General features: G+C 35.2%; 1 protein-coding gene and 1 long non-coding RNA gene across 2 annotated transcripts; one reads left to right on the plus strand and one right to left on the minus strand.

The window, feature by feature from the left end:
• The first annotated feature begins 7652 nt into the window (after positions 1-7652).
• LOC141401221 (uncharacterized) lies at positions 7653-11135 on the plus strand. Its single transcript, XR_012412290.1, has 3 exons — positions 7653-7777; positions 7838-7991; positions 9201-11135. It is a non-coding gene; the product is annotated as an uncharacterized lncRNA (long non-coding RNA).
• Positions 8511-11118, minus strand: LOC141401219 (uncharacterized). The gene is made up of 2 exons (XM_073981230.1): positions 10976-11118; positions 8511-9516 (listed from the first exon to the last, which is right to left on the minus strand). The coding sequence occupies exons 1-2, from the start codon at positions 11093-11095 to the stop codon at positions 8668-8670; spliced, it is 969 nt and encodes a 322-aa protein (XP_073837331.1). The 5' UTR covers positions 11096-11118; the 3' UTR covers positions 8511-8667.
• Positions 11136-16253: the final 5118 nt, after the last annotated feature.

A 16253-nucleotide genomic window follows, 5' to 3' on the forward strand; every position in this document is an offset into this window, starting at 1 on the left:
GTCTTAACGTTTGAAAAGTATGTTTCCACTTTCAATTGCAAACTCTCCACTACCTCACGACACCCTTTCCCTAAGAGACTAACTGAGGCCCCGGAATCTAATAAACCTGAAATTTCGATCCCGCCAAGTTCCACGGTGGCGTATGGCCTTTGGTCTTTAGACCATATACATCGCTCCATAGCTTCACAAATTAGTTTCCTGGTAGCTTTGTTTTGTTTTTGTCGCATTCTCATTTTGTTTATCCTCTCTTTTGTTTTATTATTTTTGGGATTTGTTGATTCTGTTGTTTCCACAAACTGACTTAAATCAGCACGATTGAGATTATGGCTATTTTCACTAAAAATTCTTTTTCTGATTATTTGATAGTTCTTTTGCCTTTCCTGTAGAGGAAGGTAATGCCTAATTGCTGGATAAATATCTATGGTGGATCCACTATTTACTTCTGTTGATTCTGGTTTGCGGGTTGTTCCTTGGAACGATGGTTCCCCGCGGCAACCATGTTCTTGCGTGTGTTTTCCGAGGCACAATCTGTGCATCTCGGACTAATTGTGTTCGCCTTTCCGCACTTAAAGCAGAACTTATTTCTGAAGGGAGCTGGGCAGTCACGGAACATATGTCCGGGCTTCCTGCAGTTCCAACAGATTATTGTTTCTCCTACTGCTGCCACCTCCACCTCTTCTTCTATCCCGAAGGGTTCGGTTATCTCTTCTCTTTCTTCTTCGCGGATTGCATTGACGCGCATAGCTCGGTTTTGTGCTGGTTGCGGTGCAAATACATGGTCTTTCTTGAAAAAAGTTTTCTCAATTTCTATGCACTCAACCCTGAGTTGTTCTAACGATGAAACTTTTAATGCATATGCTATGCTTGCCAGAGGCTTTCTTAAATTTCTTTTAGCGAGACCTATCATCTCATATTCGCTCACTGAGCGCTGCAGCCTAGACCTCATCAGGTTCAGGTCGTCGAAAAATGAGTCTATGGTCTCTCCTGGCATTTGCTTCCTTTCTAAGAGATCCCTCATTTCTTCAAAACATGATCTCCTCGTTTGGTAACGTTCAGTTAGAGCATGCTTTAGGGCTGGCCAGTCATCTATGTTGCCATTTCTCTGCTGTAACCAGTACCACTCTAAAGCTGAACCTGACATCAGAATATGAAATTCGTCTAGAATATCTTCCCACTGCAATTTGTAATGCTTCTGGAAATATTCTAGACGATAGATAAAATCGTCAACGGACATTCCATTCGGATTCCCGTTAAAATTTAAACCGAACCTTTCTATTTTTATACCCCTATTGTTGCCACTCGGTGTTATACTGGGTATGACACAACTTCCTCTACTTTCGCTCTCTCCGCTATGACAGGAAGGTGGGGCCGTATTGCCACTGGTAACAGAACTAGCTGATTCGGTATTTGGGTTTTCTCTGATACGATTATTTGCCAAAACATTTACGGTTTCTTGTAGTTTTCCTATGGCGGCATAGATTAACTCCATTTCTTTATTGACACTTGTCTGTACCATCGATCTTACACTTGACTGTATATAATTGATGCTGTCACTACTCATCCCACCAAAGGCATTTTCTAACTCAATAGGCGGCGGAATGTTACCTAATATATCTCTGGCATTGCTTGCCTCTTGGCTAGTAGACGCCTGCATGTCTTGGTTAGATCTTGGTGCAGACATACCTGATGCGGATAGGTCTAACTGATTCACTTGTGGATTTTTAGTTTTCTTTTTCTTCGTTTTTGGCTGTAGATGGTAGGAATAACGGCTTAGGTCAAAAGCTGATACCCTATTTCGTTTACTTCTTCTTCTACCTTCTTCCAATACACTCATTGAATATAAATAATCAGATATAGCAGGTCGAATTAAAAACAGTGTGCCGAAAAAACATTTAACTTTTCTACCAAATGTTGGAAAATTGCGGGTTTAGTAAATAATTACAAGGAAATGCTGTTCATAAGCTTTAATTTGCCAATTAAAATAATTATTAGCGGTGTTTTTTTTTATGTTATAAAATAAGTAAACAAATTAAACAGATAAATAATACTAATTAGTTAACTACTTATATGCGAACAAACTTTAGTAAATTAAGTTACAAATACAACTTCTTTTGATTAAGTTCGAGGGAGTTTGCAAAGGCATGACTTATTTTCAAGGTCGATTTATACAAGTGTGTCGATTCTTTTTTTTTTTTTTGTAAGTGTCCCCTTGGGGTTAATAAAAATGATGCGTTGATAGACTGATAATCTACACTATACATATTACCCACTGAATGCCAAGGCAATTTCCTAAATCACTTAGACAAAAAGATCTCTTGGACGTCAAATATATCAATCCAGATACTTTCTTCTTCATAAAAAAAGATCTTGTACATTTAACATAGACATTCTGTCGCTATTGAAACTACTCTACGATTGTTGAAGACACTTCTTCAATGTTACAATTCCTACACAATACAATTATTTCATCCACACACACAAAATAAAGCTATTGCGCTGGAAAAAAAATGAATTTGGAGAAATAACCCTTATTTTCAATATGCCTGTCCTACCCTGCACTTTAGAACAATTCCATTTAGAATTGTGGTTACAATCTCAGGAAAACAATGAAAATGTGGTTACCTCTTTTATATTATTGAATTAACTGAATCGGATCTATTGTTATCTGCGCGTAGGTCTTAATGCGCATTTTCACTATGCGTCGCGCCTGTGTTGCCGCTAATTGATGCAGCTTAGTTGTTGTTGTTTTACGGCGGGATACCTTTTCATTTGCATCAACAAAATTTTGGGCGCGAAGCGTCATTTGATTGGGCGCCATTACTGTTACGAGACCCTATATTGGTGCTAGGACGGCTTCCGGCAGCTCATATCCTCAGGAGGTTCCAACCCTTCCAATCCTAGACCAGGGAATGAACATTAAATTGAGACAGTATTAAAGAAATCACAACAAAGAAACTAATAAAACACACCACGCATCATTCTTTTAGGCGGCTTGTTGAAGATGCCCCCACACTTGCCCTCCCAGCCATGATCCTTATTGTCCAAAAAAAAAAACTAATATTTTCAAGGACCCCATATCGACCACACTTATAGTACTTACCAACCTATGTCATTATTTTTGCTCCCTCCCTCTAGATAATTTCCATTCAGTGCATCATAACGTGTTTAATTAATAAAATATGGAGATTTATTAAGTTTAATTATTAGAGTATTTAAATATTTCTTCTGGTATATTATCCTTACTAGCTAATTAACAATTTATATTGAAAAATAAAATAGACTAATAAAACCAGACGATGCTTAGATTCGAGCCATTTGTTCAGGTCTACCGACTCGAAAAACCCTAGACTATCTTCTCTCCGCTTTTGACGGGGTTTATACTACGCTACTTCACCTAACTGAAAGAGCTCTCTAAGTTGGGTTCTACTATCTGCCACTACACAGATTCAAAGTTCTCTAATAGGTTCTAGGCCTTAACGAAGGGTAAATCCTGCGCTCACCGTGATTTACTAAGCTGGTATTATTAACCTTTACAAAGCAAAGTTTAAACGTTCCCTCAACTCACATACAATTAAACGACACAAAAAAACGACACAAACACACAAATTTAAAATATCGGTTTTTCTTTTTGTATCTGGCAAGACGTTTTGCCCATATGTAGTTTTTTCCTCCACTTTCTATTGAAGTCTTATCACTGAATTCTTGTTTCTTATTTCTTTTTTAGATGGTAATGCCGAGGGTAGCCACTTGCTTCTGTTTGGCAGTTACAGGAAGTTTTAATAGAAGCGACACAAATCAGCAGCTCCCACTTGGTAAATATTATCAATAAGCTTGAGTTACCTTGAGTTTATCACTTGCTAACGAATGGGTTTTCAAATTTTGTTTTCCTCACAGGTACCTTGGTATCGGTGTCGAGGCCGTCAATGTGGCAGTGGTTCCTTTGATGTTAGTTTCCTGCCAGGCCCACTCACGGAGATTCACACGACTTCTCGGAAAAAAATATTGCTGACCTCCCCGTTCCAAATTGTTGAGGAGATCAGTGGAATTATTTGGCAGTTGGACGACTTAGCTTTAGTAAACAAATAAAAACGAAACACACCGTTCTAAATGTTTGTTAATAACGTCACAATAGAACACACTTACGTATCTTATAATTCACGCCAAACATACGTTTAATAGGCAAAATAAAACACAAGTTCTCAAATAAATATTTTAAAAGTTACTAAACTTGTATTATTCAATTGAGTTTTTGACCGTGTTCTCTATCTTCGACACCAATAATTATTACCCGCGTTTGCGTTGGGCAGTAGCTTTATATATGGTTGTAGGCCACGCCATCCGATAGTTTTCCCTCCTTTGAAGCATTTTCCCACAATTTTCCGACATTTATTATTACCCCTTTGTTTATTTTTCTACATTCTCCCCTCAGTACGATACGTAATCTTAGGTACGTCTTTATCGCGTGTCGACTAACTAGAGAAAGGTAGAGCTTATAGTGGCAACACCATCACTAAGTGGCAACACTGTCCTGAAGGGATAACCTTGTCTCGACGTGGCATCACTGTCCCAACATTTCCGTTTAATTTTTTTCCTACGCTGTACAAGTTCGCTGCCGGTAAATTTATAAAAAATTTCTTGAACAATTTTGCCCGTACCGACCCACGCAACAACATATCGTGTAAAATACCCATAAAAAACGCGAAAAATAAATGAAGTGTCAAAGTTTCTACACATAATCGAATTGTGGATATAATAAAATGATTGTTTCAATGCAAAGCTGAAGAATTTCTTCCATACAAATGTTCTAAAAACAATTTTAAAAATCATTGAATTCGATTGTTTCTAAAATTGTTTGGCATATTCTTCAAACAGCACACATACACAGATTAATACAAATTATAAAAACTCTCCATTAAATTTGATCATAACTGAGTTTACTTTCTCTGCTCTGCTTTTTTTGACACCGCAACTGATATTGCTTCATCATCCAAATGGTTTTTCATTTTTCCCTCCAACTCCAGTTCAGATTTCCAAAAAAACTCTAACTCCACTTCAAAAATAATTTGCGTGTCTTGAATAACAGCAGTGTTCGTATCTTTTTTGTATTTCTTTATTTTTTTAAACAAATTCTTATAATTTTACACTCTTTCTTGCGTTCAGAAAAAAGACTGCGACTGTAGGGATCAAAAAATTGGCTTGCTTGGCTAGGGATCTATAAGCGAGTGCTTCTAAAATGTATAGAGCGGAGTGCATTTTTCATAACTCCATGTGGACTGCATCGAAAAATGTATTGAAATCATAACTCTGCATTGCACTACTTCCAAACTTTTTTGCTGGGTTGTTCTAGTGATTTAACTGCATCCGCGGATGCAAACTTGTTGCTGGGTTTGTCAAAGTCCACACCACTTTTAGTTTTTGCGTTTACACTAGCATACAATTTCGTATACAAAATATAAATCACAGAACAAACACAATTTATTTAGTTAAAAACTGTAATCGCACTCACATTTTCGTTTTCTCTGCCTATTTGCTTCATATTTTGGTAAAATTGTTTTCTTCCAACAATTTATTTCTGAACTGCATTCGAAAATACATAGCCGAATAGAGCGCTCCCTAAATTAAAAATTTGCATATGAGTTGCCACATCATTTTGATAGATGAAAATTTTCATAGTGGTCACACTACGTGTACAACAAACGCAGGTAGCAAATTTGACATCTCATATGACATTGATAGATAGTGTAGACACCGCTTTAACAAATACGAAGCTACAGTGAGTGTCAAAAATATTCGGTTTTCAATTTCAGGCCCGTACCTATATACGGACGTATACCCAGTGCGTGTGTGATGAAAAAAGTAGAACACAAGGCATATTCATATAAGGTAAATGCATGAATTACAACAACTAACAAATTTACAAAAACAACATTGTTGTTATTGAAAATTAATTGTCAAAGATAAATATTGAATAATAGGGTCGTTCCAAAAATTTGTTCAGGAAAAACATAAATTCTTCTAAAATAGAACAAATTTTAATCAAAATGTTAATATAAAGCATTCAGAACTGTCGTAGGACATTTTTATTATACGTTTAGGACGAAAAGAAGTATTTTATGGTAGAAAATTTCGAAGTTTCAAATTTCATGAGTAGACCCTATTACATTTTGAAAACTAAATTTACAAAAAAACTAAATTTGCACTGTTCCAGAACCTGCAAGAAGCTACTATTTTTTACTACGATAACATTTTTTCCTTTATGTTATCGGAAAAAAAATAGTAAAAAATAGTAGATTCTTGCAGTACTGGAACAGACCAATGCTTTTGGCCTTGAATATTCATATTGGAGCAAATCGTCACCATAAATGCCGGAAGACGTAACCGACATGAACATCGAAATTCGTTTTTTGACGTAATCTGATACATAAAGCTAAAATACATGCCCTGTATTTTACGTTCAAAAACAACGATCCTATTCAAGAAATGGCATTTCCGAAAATGGTATAATGTTGCAGATTTTGTTTTAATTTAGGATCTCAAAATTAAGCATTTCAGTTTCACTACTTATTTCCCTTCGTATATGATCGATAACATCCCATATGCTCGCCTTCATAAGATTAATATTCCGTAAAACAGTTTTTAATTGTATAACTTTTTTTGCTTCTCCTGTAAAGTTTTGGTTTGGTTACGTCTTCGGGCATTTATGGTGACGAAATGCAGCATGGGCATATGGGTCATTCCACTATTGTTGAGATCAGCAAAAAAAAAGCAAATATACGATACAATATTGATGTAAATTTAAATGGTTTAATATCGTCCAACATTAAACTATTAAAAACACAATATCATGGTATAAATAAAAAGGTAGATTTAAATGAAAACAATCTACGGAACACTTGTTTTTCTGAATTCCTAAAACTTCAAAATTAGGGGTAGTTTACACTATATGTAAATGTCATATGACATGAAATTTTCCATCGTTATATATTCGCTAATATGTGTAATATTGGAGATTTTCCTTACGCCATTTACTCTGTGCGTCCACACCAGCAAAAATGTAAAAAACTACGTCTCCACATTGCCTCCGTGAGTAAATATGGAATGTTTTTATTTCGTGTCATATGACATTGATAGATAGTGTAAACTACCTCTTAGTAAACACAAAAACAAGTGGGTTTGTTTATGGGTACTTTACACGATATGTTATTTTACATATGTGTTGTCACTTTGAATATACATTTTATATATAAAAAGTGACAACCCATATACAAAAAAAAATGAATGAAGTGTCAAAGTTTCTCCACATAATCGAATTGTGGATATAATAAAATGATTGTTTCAACGCAAAGCTAAAGAATTTCTTCCATACAAATGTTCTAAAAACAATTTTAAAAATCATTGAATTCGATTGTTTTTAAAATTGTTTGGCATATTTTTCAAACAGCACATGCATTTTTAGTGAATAGAAGTCGATCTTTAGATCCACATGCATTTTTAGCGAATAGATGTCGATCTTTAGATCCACATGCATTTTTAGTGAATAGAAGTCGATCTTTAGATCCACATGCATTTTTAGCGAATAGATGTCGATCTTTAGATCCATATGCATTTTTAGTGAATAGAAGTCGATCTTTAGATCCACATGCATTTTTAGTGAATAGAAGTCGATCTTTAGATCCACATGCATTTTTAGCGAATAAAAGTCGATCTTTAGATCCATATGCATTTTTAGCGATGCAGTTCCATTCCATTCCAGATTGGATGATAACGATCCAAATAAGTAAGTAAAATAAGTAAAAAAAATGAAATGAATAAGATAAAATAACACTTTCATTATTAGATTATGGTGTAGATGTAGGAAGCCTCAAAATGGACGACACATGATAATGTGTACCAAATGTAGCATGTGGTACCATGGAAGTTGTGTGGGTGTTACTATAAGTGAATTAGATGCTTGGGTTGGCTTGTATTGGACATGTCCCAAATGTCGCAAGGTAAATATGTCAATTCTGAATGTGTGTTGTATCAGATTTTTCATTTTGACATATCGCACCTGTTCAACAAAAGGGAAGGAACGGAACAGAACACGGAACGGAACGGACGGTATTTTTTGACGAAAGAGTAGACAAAACAATCTGAGATTTATTTATTTTATAATTGTCTATCGTTTTTCATTAAAAGTGGAAATTTTGAAATTTTCAGTTACTACATCACATCATGACAGAAATAGAATACAGTTAGTCAACTATATTATTGCAAACGATGCATTTTTAAAAATTTAGATAGGAATTTATAATTTATACTTGTTGACTTGATACTTACTACAAGTATCAAGTCAACAAATTCAAAAATCTGTCCAAAAACAACGGTGTCAAAATAATTGCAAAATGAATGAATGTGCTGAATGTGCAATAAATATTATGTTTATAATTTTGAAGTTTTAGGAACAATTGAAAGAAAAAATTTAAACGACAGATAGCTTTAGCTAACCTTTCTAATTAAACCCTGTTCAATATAATACATGAACGATATGTATTTGTTTTACTTCGTATAATGGACATAAAAACTCAGTTTGCTTATACATATTGAAGAGAAAAAGAAAAAACAGTTTTTTATAATGCATGCTAAAATTAACTTATGTCCGTTGCATAACGTATAGGTACATAATTTCTATTCACCATCTAATCCATTCGGAGATAAATGTTTCTCCCTCATATGTATCTCCATTTTGTGGACATTCTTAAAGCGCCTATTGCAATTTTGGAATTGACAAGGAAGTAAGGTACCCTTGCATTTTTCGCTAAATAGATGTGACTGGTATTTTTGAACAGAACGAAATTCCATGAAACAATTAGGACATTCTTTCAATTTTTCTCCCATGTGACTTGTTTCGATGTGCTCCCGTAACAAACTCTTCTGGTCGAATTTTTTTTCACACAACACACAATTCAGTATCTTTGTACTACTATGTACACTTATGTCGGCATCACCAGCAGTCTCATCCAATAGGCTGGAATTAACGATGGATGTAGAATCTAATTTAACGCGTTTTTTCGCTTTTTCTTTCAATGCAAGTTCACCACAGTCGCCGTTTTCATTTTCCTGTTCCGTTGTTTTAGTTGGGGTATCTGTTTCTAGTCCATTAGTTAATGTATCCTCCAACTTTCGCTTTGCATCCTTACTCTTTTTTTTGTTTATTTTAGAAAAGCTCTCATCATTGGTGTCCTTCACAGCGGTAGTTTCGTCTGTAAATTTTTTAAAAACAGATCCCTGATCTGCGTCCTCTTTGAGGGTTGATGGAGTTTGGGTTTCTTTTTTCTTTTTAGTCGGACTTGTACTTGTTTCTTTTGCTTTGGTGACGACAGCGCTTTTGGATGGCGTCTTGGGCGCTTTTGGTTTTGCAGGTTTGGTCAAACGGATCATACACTTCCGCAACTTGTTTACAACACTTTCTGCGTGAACCAACTGGATTGCACACTGCTGGCATATGAGTACGTCGGTCAATTTCCGTGGATCCAACTGCAACAAGAAAAGTGTATAAGCAAAGACGAACCGGCTTAACTCTAGTTTAGTAAAAACTCTCCGATTTTTCTGAAATTTTTTCCAGAGTTAGATATTTTTGCGCTGATCACGGAAATGTATAATTTTCTTGGGGGACGGACCCTGTTACCCGGTTATTGGACCCGAAAGTCCGGGTACAAAACCCGGGTTAGACCCGGCTCTACTGAACTGATTGCTGCAAAATGGGTATCATTGGAAAGCTTATGGAAATCCCTATCCAACAAGCGGTCATATGATTTTCAGGTGTTCAGGTGATATAACCTAAAAACTGATTTTTGGACCCGGATTTTTCCATATAACCCTCAGAAAGTAGAAAATGGGGAGCAAGTTGAATGTTTTCATTAAGCTCTGATCGGGACCAAATTTTTTTCACAGGTAGGTCTCGTCACCCTGATCACAAATATATATAACATTTATTGCGGAAGTCCATACTTCCCGAGATATGGGCCTCTGAAGTTCCGAATATTCCTTTGTATGTATCTTCGCTATTTTTGAACGGATAATGATAATATGGATACAACTGTTAAGCTTAAGGAATATACTATAATATTTATACATTTTATTATAAATAGACCGTCTTCGGCCGAGGATTTAAGACTTTTTCTATGGACAGGTGCAAATCTAAGGAACGGCAACAAAATTTTATTTAAAATCATACATTTTTTCTAAATAGCCGGCCCTCGGCCGGGGATTTAAGACTTTGTCCTATGGACAGATGCAAATCTAGTGAACGGGAACCAAATTTTCTTTAAAATCACAAATGTTTCTCTAAATAGCCGGCCTTCGGCCGGGGATTTAAGACTTTCTCCTACGGACAGGTGCAAATCTAGGGAACGGGAACAAAATTTCCTTTAAAATCATACAGTTTTGTCTAAATAGTCGGCCTTTATCAAGGGAATTTTCGGAACTTCAGAGGCCCATATCTCGGGAAGTATGGACTTCCGCAATAAATGTTATATATATTTGTGATCAGGGTGACGAGACCTATCTGCGATCCGAGCTTAATGAAAACATTCAACTTAAGCCGAAAATGGGTCCATTATGGGCGCCCGCTTAATGTATGTCAGATTATAGCTCGCACTTTAACCGTTCCAAAATGACGCTATATGTTGTAATACCTTCTCTGGATCCAGAGATATGGCCCTTAGAATCTTCAGAACTGTGTTCTGTAGGGCTCATAAGCTTTCCAATGATACCCATTTTGCAGCATTCGGTTCAGTAGAGCTGGGTCTAACCCGGGTTTTGTACCCGGACTTTCGGGTCCAATAATAGGGTAACCGGGTCCGTCCCCCAGAAAATTATACATTTCCGTGATCAGCGCAACAATATCTACCTCTGGAAAAAATTTCAAAAAAATCGGAGAGTTTTTACTAAACTAGAGTTGTTTCGACGAAGCTAATTGAATATTATGTGATACCTCTAATCCACATAGTTTCTCTATTATTTCAGGTATGGGCCTTCCGAAATATTCTCCGGCTAAGGGCATATTGTCTGCCTCTATTATTGTGCATACTTTACATCTTTTTGAAACCACCATTGCTATATTTTATTTAATAAAAGTACTTTAAGTGATAAAATGCTGAAAATGCTATGCTATTCCGCGTGTTTTTGTTTTTTTTTGTCTTAGGGATTTATAAATTGAAAACTTGTTGTTCATGTAGTATTGCCAGTATTAAGTTTTTTTTGACAATTTCATGCGAAGTGTTTGTGGACAAATACAAGTTTTATGCTAGACGGTGAAACTTTCCACATAAAAACTTACGGGGTTTCTACACGGTATGTTTTTTACATATTTGTGCATATCAACTGTCACTTTTTACAAATCTAAATTTTGTACACATGGTGTGAACAATACAGAAATTGCAATGCATGAAAGTGTTATGTGCATACATATGTATATTTTTCGAATAGAACGCGCTCAATTCTCGTCTGTACAACCAAAGGTAAACAGCTGTTTTGTTTGTACGGCTGAAAAATTGATGAGTTATGCCCGGTGTTTAAGTCCAATTTACATACAGTTTGACAAGTAATTGTTTTCAAACTGAGAAAACTAACACTTTTCATGCATTAATTACTAAAAAATTACAAATAGTTGTGATAAAAATGTCGGGTTTTTTTGCAAAAATTAGTTGGTCGACTTATTTAAGACCCAATTGAACGAATAAATAAAAAATTAACCCGCAAAGTTTAACAATAATAACCAAAAGAATAATTAACATGTACAGTCTACCTTTAGCATTCATCGTGAACGGTCGATTAGTGTTACGCGCGTATCTACCATCAACATTGACTGCACACCAGTAGACTTTTCTTACAAACATATTTTCTGAGATACAGGGTGCTAAATAAAGTTTGATAAGCGCTAAGAAAAACAATTATGTCTTCCTCTTCCGGAGGAAACTATTATGGGATCTTGGATCCCGGGGGGACGTCCCCCAAACGGAAACGGCCTAAAAACAATACAACATATAGTTTGGGAAATTCAATAGATTATCCTGAACTCGTGCAAATCAGAAACAAAAAAGCCTGCCCAAAATATATTACTCTTAAAACCACAAACCCTGACAAACCAATCAAAAACTACAACTTTTTCTTGATTTCTAAAGCCATTAAGGGAATTTCAAGTGAGCCTTTGCTAAAAACTACTCTCACAAGAGACGGAAATTTGCTGATTCTAACTAAAAATGAAGCGCAAGCCAATCGATTCATTAAAGCTAAAAATCTAGGTGGAATTTGCGACATTGAATGTGCTTTCCATTCCAAGCTAAATACCATTAAAGGTTTTGTACGGAGTGAACTCCTGACTGATCTTTCAGAAAAGGAAATAGTAGATGGTTTAAAAACGCAAGGAGTAATAGAGTGTAAGAAAATCACATCATATCGAGATGGTAAAGTTTTAAACACCCCTTCATGTATCTTGAGCTTCAATCTATATGATTTGCCAGATACAATTGATATGGGTATCATAAGCTTACGGGTTAAAACTTATTTCCCTGATCCTATGCAATGTAAAAATTGCTTTAAATTGGGTCATACCAAAAAATATTGTACAAGCGATCCAGTATGTGAGGTATGTTCGGCTACAGTTCATGATCCTTCACCCTGTATGAAGCTCAATTGCATAAACTGTAATCATTCTCACCGAGCAAACAACAAAAAATGTCCAGTATTTCAACAAAGGAAAGAGGTATTAAAAACCCAAACGACAAAAAATGCTCATTTAAAGAGGCTCAACAAAATACTCCCAAAGCAGACACATACGACGTTCCAGTTGAAACGTTAGAAGAAGCAATCGCAGCACGAAAAAAGAGGATAGCACATACTACAAACAGCAATACCGTTATTGAAAACAAGAACACAAATAATGCAGAAAACTCATCAAAAACGATTACAAATACAACAGACAAAACAAAATCAAGCAACAACAACACCTCATCAAAACCCACATTGTCGTCACAAACGATTTCAACAAAAACAAATAAAGATGAAAATACTCAAAGCTCACACACGAAAACAAAACTCACAACTCAAAAATCAACAATAAATAAAGAGAAACTATTAGAGAGTTTTAACTCAAAAATAGAATCACTCTCTCAAAGTAGCTCTACTACAAAAAATAATGTATCTGAAAACATTACACATAACACATCAAATGTATCTGCAAAAAAACAATCAACTGCAGCAAAAATTTCATCCAGAAGATCGGAAGTTGATGACAACATGGATGTGACAGATTAATACTATCTGTCAATCTTCTTTTTTTTTATATCTTTTTTATTTCTTATTTTATTATTTTTCCATGACTGATTTCAAAATTGCCCAGTGGAATATAAAGAGATTAATTAATAATTACATTGATTTGCAATTGCTGATAAAAGATCACAATCCTGATTTTTTATCACTGCAAGAAACGCATTCACCCATCCATTCAAACCCAATTGCACCAAAACAATTCACCGCATACTCATCTAATCATGTCAATAACATAACCGCTAAAGGCGGATTAGCAGTATTCATCAAAAACAATATACCTCATAAAAGAGTATTCAACACATCAAAACTACTAAACATAGCTATCGAGATAAACTTAAACACTAAATTTACAATAATCTCACTGTATATTCACCCAAACGAATATTTTGAACCCAATGATGTGTTGGATCTTTTTCATAACATAAATACCCCTGTTATACTAGTCGGCGATGTTAACTGTTGGAATGTATTATGGGGCTCCAGCAAAAACAACACAAAAGGAGTTATATTGGAAACCGCACTAAATTCTCACAACCTTTGTGTCATAAATGACGGAAAACCAACACATTTATCAACGCATAATACTCTAACCAACATTGATGTTGTTTGCTGTTCACCGGGTCTTTTACCAGTTATTTCAAGCTCAACACTAAATGATCTGTATAACAGCGATCATTTTCCTATTATCACCACCCTCAATACGGGCACTAACGCAGGAAAAATCAAGTCCACATTTAAATATGACTTTAAAATGGCAGATTGGCTCTCATACCAGAAAACGGTTGATGAAACTTTAAAAAATAAATACTTAGACGACAACCCTAACCAAGTGAACGCAGTTATTACAAAATCAATTAGAACTGCTGCAAGTAGAAATATACCAGTAAAACATTTCAAGAGAAATAAAACATATGTCCCTTGGTGGAATAGAGAACTAGACTCACTACGCAAAGATAAAGTAAAAAAACTACGTATTTTTCAAAGAAGGCCAAGTTATGAAAATCTCATTATATACAAGAAGGCAAACGCAAAGTTTAGGTATGAAAACAAAAAAGCCAAAAGGATTTGTTTTGAAAAATTTACAAAAACTATAAGTAAGGATACGCCTCTTTCTATTGTCTGGGGCAAAATAAATAAGATTTCCAGTAAATGTTCTTCGCATACCTTCACAGTAATCGAAACAAATAATGGCACATTAACAAACCCAGTAGATATTGCAAATTATTTTGGTGATCGCTGGTCAAGTGAGTCTTTTAACAACAACTTTCACTTGGATTTCTGCTATGCAAAAAATGCTCTACCAAATAACTACACAAACTCGCCAGGTAACAAACATGCATCTATGATAGAGCAAAATATATGTTTGAATGAGATAACGTATGCGTTGAAAAAGGTTAAAGGAAGTACCCCGGGGCACGATCGCATCTCATATTGCATGATCCAAAATATGTCCAACTATGGTTTATCTCAAATACTCTCATTATATAATTTAATTCTTGATACAGGAGTCATTCCACAATCATGGAAATTGGCTTTGGTTTCAGCAATACCCAAACCAAACAAAATTAAAACGGATTTTTCCAGTTACCGACCCATATCATTATTACCATGCGCATCAAAGATACTGGAACGAATTATTTCGAAAAGAATTTCATGGTTTCTAAGATCTCGTAAGCTTATTGCCTTAAATCAAGTGGCATTCAAAGAAAAGCAAGGTTGCACAGACGCCTTGTTACACATTGATTACTATGTAACAAAAGGATTGTCATCAAGGAATCATACCTCCATACTAGCAATCGACTTCGAGAAAGCTTTCGATCGCATAGGTGCACATGTCATATTAGAAGCCTTAGAATCATGGGGAATTGGATCTAAAATATTAAATTACATCAAATCTTTTCTCACAAACCGCTCTTTTCGCGTAAAGATAAACAACCATTTATCACAACAATATCCCTTGCATAATGGAATACCCCAAGGTTCGCCACTCTCGGTTGTTCTTTTTCAAATAGCTTTTAACCAAATTAGTGATATCATCAACAAACATAACAAAATCTATCATTGTTTATATACCGATGATTTATACATACTTAGCCTCAACAAAGATAATGATTCTACGATCGAGCTTTTTACTGATGTTTTAAAAGAAATAACGGCCTGGACCAAAAAATCAGGGGCGAAAATATCACCTGCAAAATCGGCAGTACTGCATATATGTAGGAAACATAGATGTTTTCTTCCAGAATTATCGATCAATGGCACCATTATTCCCAGCGTCAATAAATTAAAAATACTCGGGATTATCTTTGAGAAAAATTATCGTTGGAACGAACACATTCTCAACCTCAAAAAGAGTCTTGCTCACAGATCAAATATTATCAAGTATCTATCTGGACGGAGTTTTGCCCATATAACAACACTTAAATATCTCGTTCAAACTCTCGTTCTTAGCAAAATAGATTATGGGCTCTTTTTGTATGGAAATAGTCCAAAATCAACTTTAAAATATATAAAAGCTGTTTACCATGAAAGCATTCGGGCCAGCATATATGCTTTTAGAACAACACCTATAAGTATTCTTTACATCGAATCAGGATTACCTTCATTAGAAGATCGTTTCACCGAGTCCTTAAATATGCTTGTACCAAAAATTTTATCAATTAACTCGTCTGTTATAGATGACATTGTTTCAAAAATTATATCTGCCAAGCGGAAGCCTAAACTACCATCCGTTATGCATAATTGCATTCACAACAACATTGCGGGTTTTAAAGAGAAATTACCACATTACAAGGCGAAATATCCTTTTTGGATGTTTACAGAAGTAAATTGTGATCAACGACTCACTAAATACATCAAAAAAGATACATCAAACGAAATTTACGAACAGCTTTTTTACGACTTCTTATCAAAACACGCTGATTGGGATTTCCTGTATACGG

The sequence above is a fragment of the Musca autumnalis genome, unplaced genomic scaffold, assembly GCF_047663935.1.
Source record: "Musca autumnalis isolate F117 unplaced genomic scaffold, ASM4766393v1 scaffold_4, whole genome shotgun sequence".
Taxonomy (NCBI): Eukaryota; Metazoa; Arthropoda; class Insecta; order Diptera; family Muscidae; genus Musca; species Musca autumnalis.

Bases quoted from the DNA above. Each gene is read 5' to 3' on its own strand.
- LOC141401219 (XM_073981230.1), bottom strand. From the start codon at position 11,095: ATGGTGGTTTCAAAAAGATGTAAAGTATGCACAATAATAGAGGCAGAC. The intron at 9,517-10,975 runs GTATCACATAAT...TTCTTGTTGCAG, and splicing joins AGAAACTATGTGGATTAGAG to TTGGATCCACGGAAATTGAC.